The 16,545-nt window shown below is 37.6% G+C and overlaps 1 protein-coding gene across 7 annotated transcripts in view; it reads left to right on the forward strand.

The window, feature by feature from the left end:
- Positions 1-2,404: 2,404 nt before the first annotated feature.
- LRRC9 (leucine rich repeat containing 9) overlaps positions 2,405-16,545 on the forward strand; it is a 110,766-nt gene continuing 96,625 nt past the window's right edge. For 6 of the 7 annotated variants that reach the window (XR_009606295.3, XM_060619952.3, XM_060619949.3 and 3 more), the window contains exons 1-6: positions 2,405-2,892; positions 11,794-11,871; positions 12,127-12,345; positions 13,269-13,409; positions 13,965-14,028; positions 14,335-14,405. Coding sequence is in view for 6 of the 7 variants with exons in the window: in XM_060619952.3 (XP_060475935.3) it covers positions 11,824-11,871; positions 12,127-12,345; positions 13,269-13,409; positions 13,965-14,028; positions 14,335-14,405 (543 nt within the window). In the remaining variant the exon portion in view is untranslated. Of the gene's footprint in view, positions 2,893-4,678; positions 4,789-11,793; positions 11,872-12,126; positions 12,346-13,268; positions 13,410-13,964; positions 14,029-14,334; positions 14,406-16,545 lie in introns of all 7 variants that reach the window. The other variant, XM_060619950.3, reaches the window with a different exon arrangement.

Below are 16,545 nucleotides of genomic sequence, written 5' to 3' on the forward strand. Positions count from 1 at the left end.
TTAGAAATACCATTCTGTTCATCTAATTAAAAATTTCACTTCAGAAAACTCCTTTTAATTGAATAATATATGTTCATTACCAGATATTAACAATGAGAGCCTCTGATGATGACGTTATAAGAACTACATAATTATCTCTCCACTGCCAAAGTAAGCCCTAAATTATACTACGTTCACTTTTTTATGATATATCAAATTCAAACATGGGACAGGGAATTTTCACAGATAATCTAATAACATCATTAACAGAAAAGTACTAATTTGCAGAAGGATCAAATGTTAACAAGAACACAAAAATTAAATTAAACTAGCATTTGAAATCTTCAGGTTTTTGGTTCTCTGGAATTAAAGGCATTAAAAAGCCAAACTGTAATTAGATGTCTCCACGGTTCTCCAGCAAAAAGGATAGGGCTTTTGGGGAAATAAATTTAACAACCAATTCAAAAGGTTTTAATTAACAATTAGCATGCAACTCAAGATTTTCTTATGTAGGTTTGAGAAGTCACCTCTATTTTGTTGAAATGATTCTTGTTTAAATCAGGCAGTGATACAGTAAGTTTGCTACCAGTTTACAACGTATTTTCAGATTCAAGATACTTTTACCCATAAGTAAACAGATTTAAATATGTATGTATTAGTCTTTGTCTAGGAATATAAATAGAGAGATGAATGAAGTCTTAATTCACTAGAATGTTTATTTAACACATTGGAGTTTTAGCAGTCTCATTTTCTACTGTTTCTTGAACGGACACATATACCACATTATAAACTTTAAAGCTGAGAAAAGGAGATTAACAAGATCATCACTGGTTTCGTATTCTTCCTGTGGCTTTTAACTGTAATCCAATACCATCCCAATACCATCTAGAATATGTTAACAACAGGCAATTCTTCCTTTAAGAATTGCTCAGGACAAAGGCTTTAGTTTGGCAAATCACCAATGATTATTAGCCTACAGCTACACAGGAACTCTGATTCCGTTGCTGACTGGCCAAATCCTTGAGTCTTAAAATTACTTGTTTATATAACATAAAGAAAACTGTGTGTTAGCTCTCTCTTAGTCTTTTACTGGTCAGGAGATTCACAACAGATTTCTAGCAATGTACTTTGATAATCTCTGTACTTTATCCAAAAGACCTGCATTTCCCAAAATGAGAAGCTTGATGTATAAAGTTCACCTCTTGATTTCTGATCCCAATTTTTAATCTAAAAGTTTAGATTCCTAAACTATCCTTATCTAGTCTTTATATCCTAAGATGAATACTTGCTCAGGCAGCTAATATTGTTAAACTAGGTTTTCAAATAATATTAAACATACAGATCTGAATCAGATTTCCCTGGTATTTGTTTCAAATCCTTAAGCCACAAACACTTCAATTAATTTATTTTTAATTCAGCAATTAATGACAAATGTAAACAAATTCCTGTGAAATAAGAAATGTACAAGGAAAATTAGTCTATTTTTTCCATGTTCGTGTTTACAGTGAATATAGAAAAAAACAATTGAATCATGACAAGTATGTTGAATTGTTGATAGTTATAAACGGAAAGAGACATTTTTAAAATCTGCACTTCTATTTTTCTTGAGAAAGTTTAAAACTAGTCTATTGAATGAGGCGGCCATCTGGTGACGGAAAAGAGCACTACAGGCACTATTTTGCATGAACTGAACTTCATAAATATTCTATGCAAACCAACTGAACCACAAAAAATTCAGCAGCGCTGTCCAACAGAAACATAATAGAAGTCGCATGTGTAATTTAAAAATTTCTAATCGCCTCTTTTAAAAAGTAAAATTTTAATAACGCATTTTTATTTAACCCGATATATCAAAAATAATACTGAGTCTTCAAAATACAATGTGTATTTTATAGTACACTTCAATTCAAGTGTTCAAGAGCCACGTGTGGCTGTGGCTAGTGGCTCCCATATTGGGACAGGCAGATCTAGAAAATGAAATGACAGCTACAGTTCCTTTGATTTTCCTTTTACTGAATGCATTCATTTCTCAGCCCTTCTGCTCACCCTTTTAAAAAAAAAGTTCCTCCCTGTCCCTCTTTAAGTTCTACTTTATTTTATAAATATGTTTTGCCTCCTGAACATTTTGGAGTATTTAAAGGACCCTCCAGAGCCGGTCCAAGAACAGTAAGAAGACCCTTGGAGGGTCCATCTCCTCTCTAGAGGCACCAGGGCATTTGCCTGCCTGCTCCGTCCTTCTATTCTGCTCGTTCCGCGCTCTGCAGCTTAGGCGGTGGTCAGCTACATTCTTGGGGCTCCGAGGCCACGCCAGGGCCGGGAGCGGGAGGGGGGATCGGAACGTGTCCTGGCTGTCCGGTCGCCTTATGACATCACAGCGACATGACTTTTAAGGTTCCAGTTCAGCAAGGCTCCGGCCTTCCAGGCCCCGAAGGTTAAAGGCTTTCAATGGGAGAGAGCCGGGACTGGAGGAAGCCACACGACTAGGTCTCTGCCATCATGCCCACAACTCGTTGCCTCCGGTCCGGTCCTCCGATCCTGCGACAGCAGGCGAAAAGATGCGCGCGAGCACAATGACACCCGCGAGCAATAAGCTCCCCGCCATTTCCCAGCAGCACCAGCGGGGTCTTCCGGGTGGACCCCTACCTCTGCTGATTGGCTGGAGGTTGCCGCCACGTGATCCAGAAACGGATTCGGCCGCTGCTTTTCCCACCCCTTGATGTCCCCCTCCCCACTCCAAGGTCGCTGGAGGCGGAGGGCAGGTTTCCTAGGCAACCTCAGCTGGTCGCGTATACACACCAGGCCCTGGATTAGAGAGGGTGTCGTGCCTGCTGTTGCAAGAAAGGGATTAGGAAATCGGAGTGGACTCTGCTCTGTCTCGGATTGCCCTGGAATCCATCCTCTTTCTGGGATAAGGTGAGTGTGCCTCACCTTGTGGCCTTCGGGTGTCTTTGCTTCTCTCTCCTGCCACTCTGCCCACCCCGGAGAGGAAGATGGGAGAGAAGAAACACTGTGGTCAAAGGACCCCCCCCCCCCCCCCCCCCGTAATGGTGCAATGGAGATGGTAATAATGAGACAGTTCCATGTCTTTATTGAAGGCCATCAGGGTGACCAGAGCAAAGGTTAAGAGAAGAATAAAAGAGAAGGTGGCTCACAGTCACCTGTGCAGCCTTTCCTGCAGACGTTAAGGTATAGAACTGAGAAAATCAAGTGCTTATTGGCCAAATTTGATACTGCTCACCTAGAGTCAGAAAGGTGTTTGTTTGGCCCATCAGTGCTAACAGGTGGATTCTGATCTCTTTATACCCAAGGGAGGAGACAATTTGACCATACAGGGCTTCTAGTTTGTAGAAAAGAAACTTGATTTTTCAGAATAATACCCTACCCAGCTCTCATGGCAGACAGAACATGGTGCTTTATACTCTAATTATTATACTCTGGTCTTGTATGGCAAATATTTACATATTATTATATTATATTCCAAGTTATACCATATAGGACCCTGTAGCATGACAATTAATTCAAGCCATTTAACAAACTTTTATGGAACACCAAGCAAGTGCCAGGCACAGTGATAGGTTCATTGACCCTGCCTTCGGTGAACATGTTACCTGGTAGGGAGGAAGGACCTGCAAGCATCACAGTAGAGTAGGACAGGTGCTATAAATAGAAAGTGTGCAGGCCTTAACAAGGAAGAGAACGATTATAATACTACCTGAGAGAATTGAAGTCTTCATACAGAAGACCCTTGATTTAAAATTTTAAGGATGTATGGAGTATGCCATAAAGTCAAGGGAAAAAGGCATTTTAGGAAAGGAAGACTGCATATGCCAAAATGCAGAAATGCCCCAGCCCATTCAGAGAACCATAGTTGTGGCCAGACTCTGAGGTGTTGGGAGTTTGTGGTTGATGAGCTTGACAAGCAGGCAGGGGTCAGATCATGGATACCATGAATACCTTCCAAGGAGAGTAGCCTAAATAGATTTACCTTTTGGGAGGTTGGCTGTTACAGTAGTGTAGAAGGTGGATTGGAGGGATGGATGTAGGACTGTAAGGAGAGCATCCAATTAAGGTGAAGTGATAAAGGCCTGAACTAACGCAGAGGCAAATATGATGGAGAGGAGGGGGAAAAGGATAGACATTTAAGAGGTATATTCAGAAGGATTTAACGAGCAAGTGAATATGGAAGAAAGACTAAAAGAGTGGTTAAGGATATGTCCCAGGGTTCTAATATGGATGATTACAAAGATGGTGCAATTTACCAAGAGAAAGCATACACTAGGAGAAGAAAGCTGGCTGGAAAATATGACTCCAGGTTTGAACGCACTGAATTTAAGATGCCTGTGACACATTCAGATGTAGCTTTCCATATTGGAAATTGGATTTGCACAGGAAGGAAGTTGCACAGCAAAAAGGAAGATAAAAATTAGTAATTTTCACCAAGAAGGAAACAGTTGATCAGAAAAGTAGATTTGAAATAACAAGTAGAGGGGCAAGTGGGTGGCTCAGTCGGTTAAGCATCTGACTTCGGCTCAGGTCATGATCTCGCAGTTCGTGAGTTCGCGCCCTGCTTGGGCTTCTCTCTCTCTCCGTGTCTCTCCCTGCCCTTCCCCTACCTGCATGCTCGCTCTCTCTCTCTCTCTCTCTCTCTCTCTCTGTCTCAAAATAAATAAATAAAAATTTAAAAAAATATAACAAGTAGAGAGAAGACACGGGGAAAATGTCAAACCAAAGAAGAAATCTTAAAGAAAGGAGTCATCAACATTGACAAACGCTATGTCAAGGTCAAGTTAAATTGAGAGCTGAAACATGGTAAGTGTCTTTGACAATTAGAAGATTATTGTTGACCTTGGCAAAAGAAATGGTTGTGGCCTGACATATCATCAGTCAGACTGTAGTGAGTTAAGAACTGAATGGAGGTAGTGAAGCATTGCTAATGACTACTCTATCTAGAAGTTTTTCAGCGAAAATATCTAAACCCAGCTACTCATAGAATACAAGATAGGAAGACTTTTTTTTTTTTTTAAGACAGGAATGATCTAACATTCATGTATGGAGGGAAAAGAAACTGCAGAGAAGAAAAGGTGGGAATAAATGAGGAGGAGGAAAATTTGACGGAATAGTATTCTGAAAGAGACTGACGAGGATGGGATCAGTACACACATTTTGGACAAGAGAAAGAATACTTTCACTAAGAGGGGAGTCAGGAAGGGAAAGAAATACATTTTTAGGAGGAAAAGAAATTTAAGGAATGTAAATCTGATGTCATCACTGTTCTCTGTGAAGACGGGAGACAAGATCATCTGCAGAGGAGGGGTGGGAGGGAGAACCTGAGAAGAGTGGCAGAAGTTTAGAATAGTCCCTATGTCATGAATCCCCCATCTGTATGTCTAGCCCTACTCTCACTAGGAGAGGAAGTCGAAGAGGAAAATATAAAATGTTGTTGAAGACGGAGGCAGCTGAAGTAGAGGCCATGCATTTGTAGTGACTTCAGCTCCGTGCTGGTTATATGAAATGTTTCAGCAGCACTTCACAGTGGAGAGGGGGAGGTGATTGGATCAATCTGAGATCGGAAGGGTGAAAGTTATAGAAGCTCCTGGTGGCTCCCGGTTCCCTGAAGGAACTAGAGGAGACCTGTGGTCTCTTAGATGGTCAGGCCCTGAAAAGAACTTCCCCAAAGTGGAGGAGAGTGGGTACAAGCTGGCCAACAGGACACAACTCTTGATGAAATCAGAAGCTTCAGCTGGAAGCCTTGGGTCTACTAATGACTGGAGGAAGCATAGGAGGCTTATAAGTACCAGAGAGGTTCAGGCTCCTCATAATTCAGGTGCAGTTATTCAAATTATAGAATCGGAAGCTTTGTAATTAAATTTTGTTTTGCTAATTAATATTGGATTAGAACAGATTTTTTTCTAAATGAAGGCATTGATGAAAGAAAATAAGATGAAGTGGAAGGTAAGGCTGATATCCAAAATATACATATTTTCTCTGTCAAGAAAAAGTAGTCTCCTTGAATAAATAGAAGACTAATACTGTAAAGATGGAAGTTCTCTTTAAATTAAGCTTTACACTGGAATCTGAAAAACCCAAGTGAATTTTTAAACACTAAATACAAAATAAACATAAATTTTGGTTGGAGAAATAAATGAAAAAGTAGCCAAGAAATTTTTAAAAAAGAATATGATGGAAGTTAATATAAATCACAGTAATTAAAACAGGATAATACTATAGGAATAGATAGAGCTAAGGGAGAACACAGATTGGAAAGTCCCAAATTAGGCTCAAATATATGTGATAATTTAGTAAATAACAAAGGGAACAGTTAATTTATTTTGGAATAGACATCTTGGACATGGACTAGGTAACTGGAATTGCCATTTGGTGACTTTGGATGTACTGAGGACAGGCTTTTTCCTTGTGTGGTGGTGGGAAGGCAGGCTTTCCTTTAGTGTTCACAGACATTAAACCAGAATGTAAGGATTTCTTAATGATGAGAAGGGGTGGTGGTACAAAGCTCTCCTTTACTTAATATGGCATCTGAATAAGCCTAGGGAGGGAAGACTGTGGCCCACATCTATGGACGGGCCTCTGATAGAGTACCTAATCCTCTCAAAGTTGTTCCTTGCTAAGTGCTCCATTGCCTGGCTGCTCCTGCAGCCTATGCTGTAATATATGGGGGGGGGGGGGGGGGGGGAGGGCAAGAATGGGTTAAAGAGACAGTTGCAAGGAAAGATCAGTATCACCTTCAATATGGATCCATCATCTAACTACTTCTCACCATCCCCACTACCTCCACCCCACCACAACCACCATCCTCTCTCTCATGTTATTACAAGTGTTTCTTAACTGGTCTCCTTGCTTCTACCGTAGACACCTACAGTCTATTTTCAACAGAGTAGATCGGGTGATCCTTTCCAAAACTTAAGACAGCTCATATTACTCTCCCCCCCAAAATCCTCATAGAGATTTCCATCTTACTCATAATACTAAAATGTAAAATCTTCACAAGGGCCTACAAATCACAAGACAGCACATGATCTGTCCCTGCAATACCTTTCTGATGTCACATCCTACCTGTCTCTATTTCACTAGCTGTGTTCCAGCCATATCATTTTCCTTGCTATTTTGCAAACATGCCAACTATTCTTTCATCCTGTTCTTTTTTTTTACATGTGTTCTTCCCTCTGCATGGATGCATTTTCCCCAGATTTCCTCATAGCTCACACTCCCTCATTTCCTTCACCTCTTTGTCCAGATGCTACCTTACTAGAGAAGTCTTTTCTTTCCTCCACCCCCTATCATTTTCTGACTGGTAGATATTAGTTCCTCAACACAAATGTTAATGAATAAGTGATGAATTAGTAGAGATTCCAGTGTATTAGAATAATTTTCTGGCTCTTATTTTTCTTTGTGATGCTAGCTGGGGCCCCTCCCCTTCTCAACTCAGCATGGTCAGACTGTGTCTCCAGTTTACAAAGCCTGAGTACAAATACAGACTCTGATATAAATCTCAAAGTCTTTTGATTTGGTTCCCTTGGATGGCTTACAGCCACCATCTTCCCAATCACTGATGGTCTGAGTTTGGGGAATTTTTTCGGATAGTTTTATAAAACTTCTTTCCTTGGTACATTGAATTTTGGGCTGGTTTATACCAATGGGCTTTTCTCTCAGACTCATGCCATCTACTTCATTTTCATTCAAAAGACGCTTTGCTAATAAAATACTCAAGAATAAACTAACCAAAGAGGTGAAAGACCTGTACTCTGAAAACTATGAAACACTGATGAAATAAATTGAAGATGACAGAAAGAAATGGAAAGATATTCCATGCTTATGGATTGTTAAATCCATAAATATTGTTAAAATGCTTATACTACCCAAAGCAATCTACACATTTAATGCAATCTCTACCAACATACCAACAGCATTTTTTGCAGAACTAGAACCAAAAAGCCTAAAATTTATATGGAACTACAAAAGACCCCAAATAGCCAAAGCAGCCTTGAAAAAGAAAATCAAAACTGGAGGTATCACAATTCCGACTTCAAGTTATATTACAAAGCTGTAGCAATCAAAACAGTATGGTACAGATACAAAAATAGACACATAGATCAATGGAACAGAATAAAAACCCCAGGAATAAGCCCACAATTATATGGTCAATCTTCAACAAAGGAGGCAAGAATATGCAATGGGAAAAAGTCTCTTCAACAAATGGTTTGGGAAAACTGTACAGCTACATGCAAAAGAATGAAATTGGACCACTTTCTTACACCATACATAAAAATAAACTCAAAATGGATTAAAAAACTAAATGTGAGACCTGAAGCAATAAAAATCCTAGTTGAGAGCACAGGCAGTAATTTCTCTGACACTGATCATAGTAACATCTTTCTAGATATGTCTTCTGAGGCAAGGGAAACAAAAGCAAAAATAAACTATTGGGACTACATCAAAATAAGAAGCTTCTGCACAGCAAAAGAAACAGTCAACAAAACTAAAAGAGAACCTACTGAATGGGAGAAGATACTTGCTAGTGACATATCTGATCAGGGGTTAATATCTAAAATATTAACACACAAAAAAACCACAAATAACCCAATTAAAAAATGGGCAGAAGACATGAACAGACATTTCTCCAAAGAAGAAATACAAGGTGGCCAAAAGGCACATGAAAAGATGCTCAATATCACTCACCATCAGGGAAATGTAAATCAAAACCACAATGAGATCACTTCACACCTATCAGAATGGCTAAAATCAGAAACTCAAGAAATAATAAGTGTCAGCGAGGATGTGGAAAAAAAGGAATCCTCATGCAGTGTTGGTGGGAATGTAAACCAGTGCAGCCACTGTGGAAAACAGTAGGGAGGTTCTTCAAAAAATTAAAAATAGAACTACACTGTGATACAGTAGTTGCACTACTGGATATTTACCCAAAGAATTGGAAAACACTAATTTTAAGGGATATATGCACCCTTGTGTTTATTGCAACATTATTTACAATAGCCAAACTGTGGAAGCAGCCCAAGTGTGCACTGATAGAAGGGAAGGATGGATAAAGAAGAGGTGATATATACATATATATATGTATATATCACATTTTTCTGCCATAAAGAAGAACAAAATCTTGCCATTTGCAACAACATGGATGAATAGAGTATAAAATGCTAAGAGAAATAGTCCGAGAAAGACAAATGCCATGTGATTTCACTCGTGTGGAATTTAAGAAACAAAGGAACAAAGGAAAAGAGAGAGATAGACCAGAAAACAGACTCCGTTTTTTTGTTTTTAAGTTTATTTATTTATTTTGAGAGAGACAGAGTGCGAGCAACCAAAGGAGGGGCAGAGAGAGAGGGAAAGAAGTAATCCCAAGCAGGCTCTGCACTATCAGGACAGAGCCCAATGTGGGGACTTGAATTCACAAACCGTGAGATCATGACCTGAGCCAAAACCAAGAGTTGGATGCTTAACCAACTGAGACATCCAGGTGCCCCACAAAACAGATTCTTAACTAGAGAGAACAAATGGATGGTTACCAGATGGGAGGTGGGTGGGGTTATGGGTGAAATAGGTCAAAGGGATTAAGAATACACTTATCACAATGAACACTGTGTAATGTATAGAGTGTTGAAGTACTACGTTGTGCACCTGAAACTAATATATCACTGTACATTAACAATATTGGAATTTAAATAAAAACAATAACAGCAACAAAATACCTTTTTAAACATCTCTGACAATCAATGCCCCTTTCCTAGCATTGTTACACATTCCTTTCTTATTTTCACATTTCCCTAGTCATTTTAGTGGGATTTAGGGAGGGAAGAGGGATTTAGGGATGGACTCAAGTCACCAACTCATTTTTCTTAAAATTTAAATTTATGTACATGTATATAATTATGATTGAATGAATGAAAGTAGACATATACTTTTAAAATACATATTTAAGTAAAATTTTGTTCTAAGTATAACATCTGTATAGATATCACACAAAATCTTAGGTATCTAATTTTATTTTCTCAAAGTGAATGTGTTCCTTTAATCAGCATGCAGATCACAAAACACATCTTCATCAGCACTCCAGAGCCCTTCTTTGCCTCCTCCTAGTCACCCACCCCTGAAAGGTAACCACCACTATCTGGGACTGCTGCTAAAACCATAGATTGGTTTGCTTTCAAATTTTATATGAACAGAGCCACATATTATGAACCTCACTGTGTTTGTGTGTCTTCCTTTGCTCAATATTGTGCTTGTGGGAATCATCCATGTTGTATACAACAATAGTTTCTTTCTCATTCCACCTCTAGGTATAAACTCAGACTAAATGTGCACTAATGTCTCTTATGATAAAAATGTTCAGGGAAGCACCATTTAACTCCAAATTGGAGACAGTCCGAAAGTCTACTAACAGAATGAATAAATGATTTATTATAGTCTTACTTTTGAAAGTAAGTTTATGTATTCTTACTTTTGAAACATGCTTTTGAAAAGTTTTTTTTTTCTTTTCCAGTTTTGCCTAGATCTATCCCCGTCCAACCTCTCACACCTATTATATGTAAAGATAGACATACTCAGTTGTTAATATTAGTTACCTTGCACGCAGCTTTCACCTGCATGTTAACAACTCATGTTAACCACTTTGTATGTTTATATGTTTTATCCTTTCATAATCATACACACATGCATAACTACATATACATATATATGTATATTTATATACATATATATGTATATTTATATACATATATATGTATATTTATATACATATACATACATATACATATACACAGACATATACACATATACATACATATATACACACATGCATAACTGCGGGGGAATTAGTGTAAAAAGTGGGATCATGATATATATCATATCTACATTTTTGCTTTGTCATGTCATCATATTAAAACCTAGACTCCTGTATTTTAAAAACAGTATGTGCCTAGAATAATATAATGGACATATTAAAAATTACAAAAAAAAACTGAGTTAAATTTTATTGTAGCTATTAGATATTAAGCAGTTCATATCATCTAAAATGAAAACACTGGCTCATTCATTTTAATAAATATTTATTCCCATGCCAGGTATGTCACTAATTCCTGAGGTTTCTTTTCTTCCCTAGTACACTTAGAGAGCTATGTTCAGTTTGGGACACAACAGTGTAATAGGAAGGATAAACTGGAGCCTGTTCGAAGGAGAGAAACAGGGATATCTCTAGTGAGAGAACTAAAAGACATGAGCTGGGGAGTGAGGTAAAGTTGTAGATGAGAGATGACTGTGTTCGTCAAGTATGGAAGAAAAATACTTGTTTTATTTGAACCCAGGAGGTAGAATAACAGTGGAGTGGAGTTATGGACAGACAGAATTAAATTCAAAATAAAAAAGAACTTTCTAACAGAAAGTTTTAGAGATGGAATGGACAGTCTTGGGGCCCAGACAGATACTTGGTATTACACTGTGTGAAAATTTCAGGCCACATGTGGGTGGTTTCACTTCAGTAGCTTTAAGATCCCTTTCAGGGGCGCCTGGGTGCTCAGTTGGTTGAACATCTGACTTCGGCTCAGATCATGATCTCACGGTCTGTGAGTTCGAGCCCCACCTCGGGCTCTGTGCTGACAGCTCAGAGCCTGGAGCCTGCTTTGGATTCTGTGTCTCCCTCTCTCTCTGCCCCTCCCCTGCTCATGTTCTGTCTCTCTCTGTCTCAAAAATAAATAAAAACATTAAAAAAAATTTTTTTAAAAAAGAGCCCTTTCAACTTGGAATGACATGACTCTAGAATTTATTTAAACTTTTCACTTTCCTTAACAGGTATATTATGACCTTTATTTTTAATGGAAGATGATTGAATGTGAAAACCTAAACCAAGAAGAAATAATTAAGGAACTGGTGAGTCAAAGCCAAATTTATTTTCAACTCCATTTGCAAGAATGTTAAGTGAACATTTTTATACTCCTTTCTGGAGCTTATACTCCTTTCTGGTCTACCCCATGACCTTTGGAAACAGAGAAAAACCATTACATGGTATGACTTTCCTTCTTGTAAAAGTCAAAAATGGCATTGGTGCAATTGGCAATTTATAATTTCTAATGGCAAAAATATTTTCTTTTAATAGGTAATAACCCAATTTCTTTTTTGAAACAGTGTTTATGCAATGGTTTGTCTTACGAGATGGTTGGACAAGAAGGATCAGATATTTCAGAACTGGAGATGTTTTTCTCAGGGTATCCCCATATAGTTGGATTATCATTATTTCCTAATCTAACGAGTCTCACCATTGTTGCTCAAGATATAAAGGAAATATCAGGACTAGAAACTTGTTTACAGCTTAAAGAACTTTGGATTGCCGAATGCTGCATAGAGGTAAGCGTAAACACAACCTTATGTGAAGTATTTTATGCTGAATTCTTTGGCTTTGGGAAAAAAAATTCCTTGAAATACATGCATGAGTCATAAATCAAAACAGATGAATGGGGGCGGGGCATACATGATGAATTACAATAAAACCCTTCACCCTGTAAAACAAAACAAACTAAACAGATAAATGGGTAAAATACAGAAATAGATTTCTACAAAGGAGAAAATAGAAATAAAGACATAGAAATAATAGACATATTCTACTTTTTAGTAATCAGATCAGATCAAATAATGCCCAGTATTGCTTAGTAGTAAATTGGTCCACTTGGTCAGTATTGGTTGTATGAAAATTGTAACATCTGTATTGAAAAGCAATACTGCAAAATGTATCACGAGTCAAGGAAAGGTGCATACCTTTTGAGTCAGAAATCCCTTGTTCTCAGATCTTATCCTAGAGGAGTAATTCAACAGCAGAAAACAACGGTATGCATGAAGTTATTTGTTATAGCACTATTTAAAAATGTGAAACGAATATTCTGCACGTAAAGGTATTTTTAAGAAAATTATTATAAACTTCATGAGGCTGCACCTTGGTGGCCCAGTCAGTTGAGTGTCCAACTTTGGCTCGGGTCATGGTCTCACAGGCTGAGGGAGAGAGTGTTAAGCAGGCTTCATCCTCAGCATGGAGCCCAATTGATGCAGGGCTCTAGCTCACAACCCTGGGATCATGACCTGAGCCAAAATCAACTGAGCCACCCAAGCACCCCTGTATTTTTTTCTTTTATAATGTTTAGTTCATTTTGCTGGCTACAGGTTTTTCAATAAAGTGTGATTTTTAAAAGAAAATGTGCTTATAATCTACTCTATTAAAAGGATTGATTCTAAAACAGAAGTTAACACTATTCAGTCTCTTTTTTTTTTTTTTACAGAAAATTGGAGGTCTTCAAGAATGTAGAAATTTAGAAAAATTGTATTTATATTTTAATAAAATTTCCAAGATAGAAAATTTAGAGAAATTATTCAGCTTGGAAGTTCTTTGGCTGAACCACAATACAATTAAAAATATTGAGGTAAGATAATTTCAGTCATTTATATGTAAAGTCAATTGTTCCTGTGGAGTTTTAACCACAATGTCCTAAATAATATAATGGTTAGGGACCAGAATATTCGTGACTAGTTTAATAATTGTTAAGAAAAACTAACATGTATATAGTATTTTATAATGTGTAGAAACTTCATATACATCGTTTTCTTTGTTCCTCCCACCAAGCCTGGGAGGTAAGGTATTATTTCTTCTTCAAAGGTTAAAAAAAATAGAGATTTAGAGAAATTATATGTAACTTGCCAAGGATTATAAACACACTCTGTGTGATGTGTTTTTCTTCTTACTCATCATCTTCTTTTCCTCTCCACTCCTGTCCCCCTTCTCTCCTCCTCCAATAATTCTCTCCATATTCCAGGGAAACAAAGATGGGTTCACTGAGACACCTACTTAGCTTCTGTGTTTGTGAGGTACACAGTACCCAGTGCTCAGAACACTTGGAGAACCAACCAGATAGATCAGATCATTTATAAGTATATATTTTACTAATTTCTTCTAAATTCTATATTGTCTAAATTTTTAGGGCTTGCAAACTTTGAAGAATTTAAATGACCTCAACCTTGCTGGAAATCTAATAAGCAGCATTGGTATGTACTGTTTCATTTGGAATATGAGCTAATGCTACAATAATTTTTTATCAGTATGAAAAGTACATTCTTAGATTTCGTTTTTAGACTCTTGTATGATAGTTTGCAAGGCATTTCTAAATCTGTGATTACAGGATGTGAAAATATTACCCACTAACCAGTTATTACTAACTATACAATGTTATTGTTAGTCTTACTTATATGCAAGCCATGATGATCATATATAACTAAAAAATATTATAGGATATGAGCAGGAGGTAAAATAAGAAATTTGATTTTTCTTTCATCTTGTTTTTTAAATTAAAGGTCGATGTCTTGATCCCAATGAACAACTGGAAAGATTAAACCTTTCTGGTAACCAAATATGTTCTTTCAAGGTATGTTTAAGTGGAACAGTCTACTTTTATTTACCAACCTAGATCATGAATCGTCTTATTGCAGAAAATGTACTAAATAGTTCCCTTTTAAGGAACAATTTAATTATTTTGGACTACCCAATACTCTTGGAAATTTTACAGGCAGCTGATTAAGTTAGCCATACTGATCTGACACTTTTAAATCTAACACTATTTACTTGCCTTTGTTTTCCTCTGATCTTTCTGGCTGCATCTCTTCAGTTTACTGGTGTTTCTTCTCCTGGATCTAAAAAATGGACTCTTCCAGGTTAGGCCCAGGATCTTTTCTCATTGCTATCTATGTTCATTCTCTAAATAATCTCATCATATCTTATGACTTTAAATAGCTTTTATTCATTTATTACTCCTAAATTTCTACTTTCTCTAACAGCTATCTCTATTTCTACTTTCCCTAATAACTCCCCAGAACTACAGACAACTCCTATCCTAACTCAAACTGATTTCCCCTCCAATGAACCATCTTCTCCTGCAGCTTTCTCTACCTCTCTAAATGGCATCTCCATTTTCCTAATAACTTAAGCCACAACCCTTAGAGTCATTCTTTTTTACTCCTCTTATTTCTTCATAACCCATATCCAGTCCATCAGCAAATTCTATTGGCTCTATTCAGAATATGTCCAGTCTGACCATTTTTTACCACCTGTATCTCTACTAACCTGGTTCAAGACACCATCAGCTCTAACCTGCATTTGGGGTTGGGGGGAAAAGCCTCCTAACAGGTCCCCTTGTGTTTACCCTTTCACTACTTGCTCCTTGAAAAAATATGTGAGATCAAATAATTCTTCCACTCAAAACTCACTCTTGCTTCTCCCACACTGTGTCTCTGACGATGCTGCTCCCAGTTTCCCTTTTGTTTATTCCATTTCAGCTGCTCTGGTCTCCTTACTGGTCCTTGAATACAGCTATCACTGTCACCTTAGGGCCTTTGCACTTGCTGGGGTATTCTTCCCCCAAATATCTTCATGGCTCATCTCCTCATTTCTTTCAGGATTGTGTTAAGATGTTATGTTCTTAGTGACCTCTTTCCTGCCCAATTTAGGTAAAATAACAGCAACCTTACTTCCCTCCCTAACCTGAAGCACTCTTATCACTCTCCTTGTGTTTTCTTCTTGGTGCTTATCCACATCCCTGACTAGAAAGAATACAAGCTCCCTGAGTGCAGGAAGCTTGCCTGTTTTGTTCACTGTATTCACAATGCTTAAAACAGTATTTGACATGTAAAATCTCAAAAAGCATTTGAATGGAAGAGAGGAAAGCAAAAACACTTAATGTTTATGGGATATAATATGGCTGAAAACATGGCATTTGTAATTTCGACGGTGTCAAATTGAAAGTGCGTATTCAAACACTTCCTCTAGACAGTAATGAAGAAAGATGAGTAAATTTACTATAGAAATAATTTTGAATGGATCATTATTAAAATACACATTCTTTCACTCAGAGAAGAACATAAGATGCCAAAAAGCTATAAGAATGAGGCAGAGTATTATAAGCACTTTAACCAGAAATTTTAAAAACATAAAAAGTTTAAACAAAATTTTATTCATCAGAGTCAAGAGGAAATAATTGATATGAACACTAAGGGGTTGACAGAATTTCAGCAAGCATTAGAGGAGGATCTTCTAAAAATACAGTGGGAGGGACTCTTGATCTCGGAGTCATGAGTTTGAGCGCCATGCTGGGCATAGAGATTACTAAAAATAAATAAAAATTAAAAATACATGCAGTGGGAGGTAAGCATTCTAAGGTGAGAACATTATGCACGAAGACATGGAGGTAAGAAAATCAAGGGGTATATTTGAACAACATCAGCAGAAGAGAGCAGAGGGAGCTACGAAAGATAAATTCAGAATCCTGTGGGAGGTCATTTTAAGCTGACTAACGAGACATGAGGTGCTTAGGAAAAGAGCATTCCAGGCAAAGTGTGAAGGACCTAAATGGTGGAAAGAGCATGGCAAATTCAAGAAACTAGAAGTCTGTTGCTGGGACAGAGTGAGGGAGAGAATCATGAGTTGAGGCTGAAGAAGATAAGCACACAGTGCTGTGAGGATAAGGTATTGTCCTACTAAGAAGCCATGTAGAAGTTTATCTTACTCTGGCT

This window comes from Panthera onca, chromosome B3 (assembly GCF_046562875.1).
Source record: "Panthera onca isolate mPanOnc1 chromosome B3, mPanOnc1 haplotype 2, whole genome shotgun sequence".
Taxonomy (NCBI): domain Eukaryota; kingdom Metazoa; phylum Chordata; class Mammalia; order Carnivora; family Felidae; genus Panthera; species Panthera onca.